General features: G+C 36.6%; 1 protein-coding gene across 2 annotated transcripts; it reads left to right on the top strand.

Annotated features, from left to right (window-relative positions):
* On the top strand, positions 654-2,002 carry LOC109837601. 2 transcript variants are annotated; one of them, XR_002246337.1, is made up of 2 exons: positions 654-1,184; positions 1,234-1,580. XR_002246337.1 is itself a non-coding variant. In XM_020405915.1 (2 exons), exons 1-2 carry the CDS (start codon positions 682-684, stop codon positions 1,672-1,674), a joined length of 516 nt encoding a protein of 171 aa, XP_020261504.1. In that variant the 5' UTR covers positions 655-681; the 3' UTR covers positions 1,675-2,002. The 2 variants fall into 2 exon arrangements, 1 of the variants encoding a protein (XP_020261504.1); XM_020405915.1 differs by lacking the exon at positions 1,234-1,580 and adding an exon at positions 1,595-2,002 and having other exon boundaries at positions 655-1,117.

Here is a 6,846-nt window from a genome sequence, read left to right as displayed (position 1 = left end):
TAACTCCTTAAACAATAAGAGTGATAAGTTTTACGTGGAAATCTACCCAAAAAATGAATCCTAAATTTGTGGGAATGGCTGCGGATAGAGAAGCATCACAGCAAAGAAAGAAGTACGTTATCGCTGGTAAAAGGAGGGTTAAAAAAACATTAGAAAAATGATACAGGCACACCCTCAGGCACACCACCAACCACACCCATTCACTATCTACAGTGCAGGGGGCATCACATCAGATTTTTTAAAAAATCTGATGTGATGCCCCCTGCACTGTAGATAGAGAAAGTGTGTGGTTGATGGTGTAACTAAGGGTGTGTGCCTGTAGCGCCTCCCAAAACATTATCATGCTGATTCACGTCATCAGCGATTATTGCCCTCTCCACCGAAAACCAAATAATTTAAACACCAAGCACAGGGTTCTGTTTTATCAATCTTTTCACCAATTGCAACCGAATACCCTGCACATAGATTTCTCCTCTCTGTGTCCAGATTGGCCACTGATGAACCTTGCACAGTAAGTTCATAATAAAACTAATTAATAAGCCACCTCCGTCTGACTGGGCCCCACGCATCCCCATCCACCCATACGTTACACACTCATCATCATCATCATCATAATATGCCCATCCCCCCTCATTTAAATACCCCAACAAGCTCCACCGAAAAAGCCCCCAAACAAAAGAAATGGAGTTCTCTGGCTCAGAAACAGAGTCCCCTGTTTTCCCAAAAACCAAGGAAAACAAGAGCCCAAAAAGCCATGAGAGCGGCAAAAAATGGCCAAGGAAGAACAGGGTGACTCTCGAAGGCTATGTTGAGAGCGATGACGTGTCAGAGAGTGGGTCCAGCAATGGAGTTGGGAGAACAAAGAGCCTGACTGACGAGGACTTGGAGGAGCTCAAGGGTTGCTTGGATTTGGGGTTTGGGTTCAGCTATGATGAGATCCCTGAGCTATGCAGCACTCTGCCTGCTCTTGAGCTTTGTTATTCTATGAGCCAGAGGTTTTTGGATGATCAGAGGGTGAGTGAGTCCAGTTCTAGTGATCAGGATTCTGTGACCTCAACAAGTTCTAGTTCTAGTTCTTCTTCTCCTCTGGTTGCAAACTGGAAGTTCTCTAGTCCTGGTGAGTTTTCTTAGATTTTTCTCTTTTCAGTATTTCTCAAATTTCTGTCTGTAGCCACTTTTTTTGGGTTTTTGATTTTTTGTTGTTGTTGGAAGTATACTGGATTGAGGTAATGGATTGAATATACAGCACGATCAATATGGCATAATTTAATTTTTCATAATTTTCGTCTTTTGGCTAAATTAGTTTCTTTTGGTCATCAATATATTAAAGACTAATGTTACAATTAGCTCAGTTCATAGATTTCTATTCTGAACAAATGAAAGATTGATGTAGGCACAAGTTAAAGACATGAACTTAGAGTAGAGTTATTTTCGGTCAATTTCTTATAAAAGGGGGGAAACTTTTGCTTTCCAGAAAGATATCCAACCAAGTTGTTCGTTAGCTAAAATATTAAATTGGTAATCGTATAATTTTGGTAAGATGCGTAATTTTCTTGTTTAGATAAATAAATTTGTTTTTAATGATTGATTTCAGGGGATGATCCAGATGAAGTGAAAGCAAGGTTGAAGTACTGGGCTCAAGCTGTGGCGTGCACGGTTAGATTATGCAGCTAGCAAAAATTCATGCTTATAATATATCATTTATGGGATTTAGAAGAATCTTTTGTGATGAAGCGATCACAGTTAGAAGCAATCAGAAGAAGAAGAAGATGAGGAGAATGGGGATGGAATGAGGTTCAGTGTTGAGCAGCATTAACTGTAAATTAGTTACCAATGTTACCCTTTTTTTTTTTGCTGCTATGTTATGGAGCCCCAAAAGCTAGCTAGTCACAGATTGTTCAAGAATTGTATAATTGGGTTTTTTTTTCCGCCATTAAATTGGTGAAGAATTTGTGGCTGACAATGCTATTACCCCGTAATAATCTTCTCTACAGTTTTGAGATGTGTTTTTGGTTTGCATTGATGAGTCAAAGCAAGAATTTAAGTGCCATATCTACAATTGCTCTTCGGTTTGATGGCGATAACCATTTAAGTCTCTAGCTGTCAATATCTGGAAAACCTAACAACCCTCCCACTTGCTTGTCCAAATGAAGAGGAGGATACTTGGCTGAATATACATACTTATGGGTTAATTTCACAACAACAATTCCCACCACCCCCTCCCTTTCCCCTCTAATTTTAAACATTGTCATTTGAGCAACATACCCTCTCCCCTAAAGTTTTTACATTTGTTTCTCTCACGAAAATTTTAATTATTTGCAAATTACATGTTCAATTCTCGTGAGAAAAATTTGAAGTTCGGAGGGGGAGGGGGTGAGAACCATAAAGTTTAGGGGCGTTATGTGAGACAAATGAAGTTCTGTGGGCCGGGGTTACATGCAATACCCCCAAAGTTTAGAGAGGTTATGTGCAATGCCCTCAAAATTCAAGGGGTTTTCAGGGATCAACCCAATATATTTTGAAGGATGGATTTTGAAGAATAGGACACCCACTTAGAAAACCTAACAACCCTATCACTTGCTTGAACTTCAAAATGATGCATTTGAAGAAATCTTTTTCTTGATAATATGAATCAAACTGCAATTTAACTTAATCTTGTGAAGGATGGAGGGTACTCCTTTAAAATGAAAAAAAAAAAAAAGCTTCTATAGTTATCCGGCCCCTACCTATTTTCACATGAGAACTGTTAGTATTTGAGAGCTTGTACAAATGAATAAAACTCTGGTCTTCTATTCCGTGAAAGCATCACATTTCTGTCCACAATTCCCTACAATTAATACAAGGCCCTACATACTGTATATAGGTAACAGTTACATGTCATTCTCTTCAAACTACTTCTATTTAAGAAAGAGAAAAAGACGTGTTGTTTTTTTTAAAATTAATCCGGTAACCAGAATATTTTCAAATATCTCTGAATACTTGCCCAAGAAGAATTTATTATCATCTACTGATAAAAGAATAAAGTGTTTCTTCAACAAAAAATTGATTCGTATTTAAGAAATTTATTATTGATTTTCTTGGGCGTAGTTAGATCCAGATACGGATCCGATAACATGAACTTGGATCCGGACCTTCATTCTGAAGGTCGGGACCCATGTCAGCCACCAACTTTTGCTCAATTATTGGGATGTCATAAGGATGGGCCGCATGTGCGCTTGCCCAGTGGTCGTTTGCGTCCCCCCGTGATTAACGCAACATCATCATCATCATCATCTCATACATACTAATTGAACCCCATACATACATACATGACTACCATGCATGTAGCTTAGACTCTCATAAAACCATCCATGATGTCATGCCATCAGATGCCAGCAATAATCCAGACACACATGCAAACTGAAAGAGTAGAGTGAACGCAAGCAGAGATCGGCTTCAAATCAAATTTAACTTGGCCACCTGTACTAAAAGTCAAGGAATCCTTTCGATCAGAATGGATATCATGAGCTAGTTATATCTTATACAATATTCACGATAACATATCATGAGATACTTGATGTATGCATTTGGTATGCTCAAAAATATATATCTCGAATTCTCCTACCAATATCATATCCATATTAGTGCTGTGAGATGAATTCAAATAGACAGTCTCAATGCACGTAATAAGTGAATATAAACTATAATATAGAATAGTGACTGATTGCAATATTTGCATGATATGTTATGGACTATAACTCCTGATTCGAGAAAGTTTACGACGAGTGTTTTTTTGGATGATATTGATTTTCATGATAGACATGATTAAAAATGGACTCTAGTTTACCAGGTTTATGAGATAAGATTTTTCCAAAAGGGGAAAAAAAATAAAAAAAAGATAATGCATGCACAGAAATACTAGTTATGCGATAATCACAGAAATTTCTAATTACCTGATGAAAAGGATCTTTATCTTTAATGAAAATTTGTCTGTGAAAGACTTTATAAGGAAAAAGGCATACATTAGAATGGAAATTGAAAGATTCCATAAGATATTAACTAAAATCTGAAATGTCCTTACTTTGATATGATGATGTGCTATATATGGTCATGGAAAACAAGAGATGCCATATGCATATAGTATATTAGCCGCACTCCCCCCCCACCCCGCGCCGCCTCCCGCCCCTCCACCCCCTCGCCCATCCAAAAAAAAAAAATCTAATTTTTAACAGTTGAGAAGAGATGTGTCACTTAGTGTAATTGCCTTACAAAGAAAAGTTCACAAGCACATAAATCCTCAGCTAATCTTTTCTTAATGAAGTGTAATCAATTAGCAACTGTTATCATCCTAGATGTAAATTCTATCACATTGTTCACTAACCTGTAGGAAATGGCAAGATCATAATCTGCCTCAAGAAAACATGGATTAAAACTGGAGAACCCCACCTGTTTCATTATTATAGAAATAGAAAGGAAACAACAGCATTCAAGCATGGCAGGGTTTAGTCCAGGTCAATGAACAAAGATGACACAATCGCTAATTGCCTATATTCTTGAAGCAGTCAAATCCAGTTTGGTTACATGTAACTATGCTATATGAAAAGGTTTCATCAAGTTTGATTGAGGGATTGAGATAGAAAGATACACTAATAATAGCTAATTCCCAGCTTTTCAAGCTGCCAAATCCTATTTGGTTACTTGTTACGTAATGAAATCCTTATCTTCTGATCAGGATAAATTTTAATTCTTAGAAGCTTTAATAGTAGATATACAACTTTCTCAATCCTAACCATTCACCGGTATCTTGAATGGTTATGATTTAGTTCAAATATAACCACCATCATAACCCTTCTGAATTTAATTTATTCTTTACTTTTCCTCAAGACTAATCATAATTGTAGTAATTATGATTGAGAAGAATCCCTTGAGAGTGAATAGCGCTATTGTGATTTAAGGATTTCATGATTATTTCTTATCCTTATCCTCAGAATACAACTAGTGTGATTAAGACTCCAAAATATCTCTTACTAGTAATCAGTGACATTTCTATCATTATCATCAATCATCATCGGACTTTTTGATATCCAGTAACTCTCACTAATTATGTTTCCTCTGAGCCATAGCATAACCATAGTGATGGTCATGGTTAATAGTTAATATAATACCATAATTGACTCTCTCCTTCAGAGACAAACACACAAATTAACTAGCTTGCTGGACTCTGCTGCGCTAATAGATTCATATCTTGTGTTTGCCTTGTTCGGTAAGAAATGCATATAATTGCCAAGAAGGCACTTCATGTTATTGAAGATGAAGGTTAAAGTACAAGACACCATGTTACAATGAGGGTTAATAATTCTTTAACCAGGGTTCATGATGCCAAACAAATACAGACATTTTAATTAACCAGGACTTATGACACCAAACAAACAGACATTTTAACCATTGTACCCAAATCATTTTAACCAGGACTAAAAGCTATAAAAACGCAGTTCACTGTTGTGTTAGGTTCATAGTGTCTAGTGATGCGCTAAAGAAAGAGAGAAATTGTATTGAGACATTTACAAATGAACAAGTTTATTGCGTTTAGGATCTCCGATACTGAATAGACTTGAGAACATAAGTGTTCAGAGAAAAATCAAGCAAATACATGTTAGGGATTACTAGGTAGTAACATAACCATGTGCTGAAGATGTCAAGTACATACAAGAGCAGGAGCATCTACGGACATTCAGGTGATCATGGATGAGGCAGACAAGAAAAAACATGTTACAAAATAACTGCATGCTCTGAAGGTGACAAATTGGATTCTGGTAGCAAAATGCACTTAGATAATACGTAATGCATGCACGAGAAATAGAATACAGGTAAAGGATAAGGAAAAACTTAAATTATGTAAACTAAACCAGTAATCTCTTTGGGCCTAGACTTGGATAAGAAGAACAAACAATTTCATATCATTCACAAATCTCATTCTAGATTAATGGAATCAGGCTTAGATCATCTTTTAATCAGTACCTTGCCAAAAGAAAATCCTAAAAATTTGGACAATACAGGAAAGGTAAGTTCTATATTCTCAACTATCAGAAAGGTGTTTACGTTATAGATCAAAGCCAATAGGAGAGAGCAACTAACTAGTATAGAGCAACTATAGTGATTTTCACCAAAACAGAAAGACCGACGAGCGAATTTCAAAATTAGTGTAATAAAATAAGCCATTTTGGGGATTACTTTCACATGAAAGATTGCCTATGTTGCATGGGTAAGGGCACAGGTGCGGGTGTGGACGTGGTCATAGGTGCAGATATGGGATGCGGCAGATGTGTAAAATGCAGGGTACGGGGGCATGGCAATACATATACATATCAAAATTAGTAATTTATATAAGATGGATATTGCTTTTCATTCACACATTATAAGGAAATCCCTATAACATTTTTATGTTTCTTTTATTGAAGATTAAAAATTTTCTGCTCGTTTTTTGAACTAGATACCAAACTACCCTTAAAAATCATACTTATGAATTGGATATGGGCTAAAACAAACCCGAGTCGAGTCCAAAGAGTTGCATAAATTTGTGGTGAAGTGTAAGATATATATATCCAAGAAGTGTACCACGAATGTTATGGTGAAGTGTAAGATATATATCCAAGAAGGGTACCACCAGTGTTTTAAAGTGAAACGTGTATTATATACTTGAGTACACGACCAAAGAAATGTACGTACGTGCTCGAGAAGTGTCCAAGGAGTGTTGGACGCATACACGGGAAGTGTTGGATACTGACACGGGAGCCAAAATTAAGTGTTCAGGTAACCTAAAAGATTACAGACAAATAATTCTACATAGTCTAAATCAAAACTTGTCTT

The sequence above is a fragment of the Asparagus officinalis genome, chromosome 4 (genome assembly GCF_001876935.1).
Source record: "Asparagus officinalis chromosome 4, Aspof.V1, whole genome shotgun sequence".
Taxonomy (NCBI): Eukaryota; Viridiplantae; Streptophyta; class Magnoliopsida; order Asparagales; family Asparagaceae; genus Asparagus; species Asparagus officinalis.
The sequence above is the reverse complement of the archived record's forward strand: the minus strand, read 5'-3'. Positions and strand labels throughout refer to the sequence as shown.

What these genes read in the sequence shown, in the direction of transcription:
- LOC109837601 (XM_020405915.1), top strand. Translation starts at nt 682, where the DNA reads ATGGAGTTCTCTGGCTCAGAAACAGAGTCCCCTGTTTTCCCAAAAACC. An exon ending in CTGGAAGTTCTCTAGTCCTG is followed by an intron (nt 1,118 to 1,594) that starts GTGAGTTTTCTT and finishes GATTGATTTCAG; the next exon opens with GGGATGATCCAGATGAAGTG.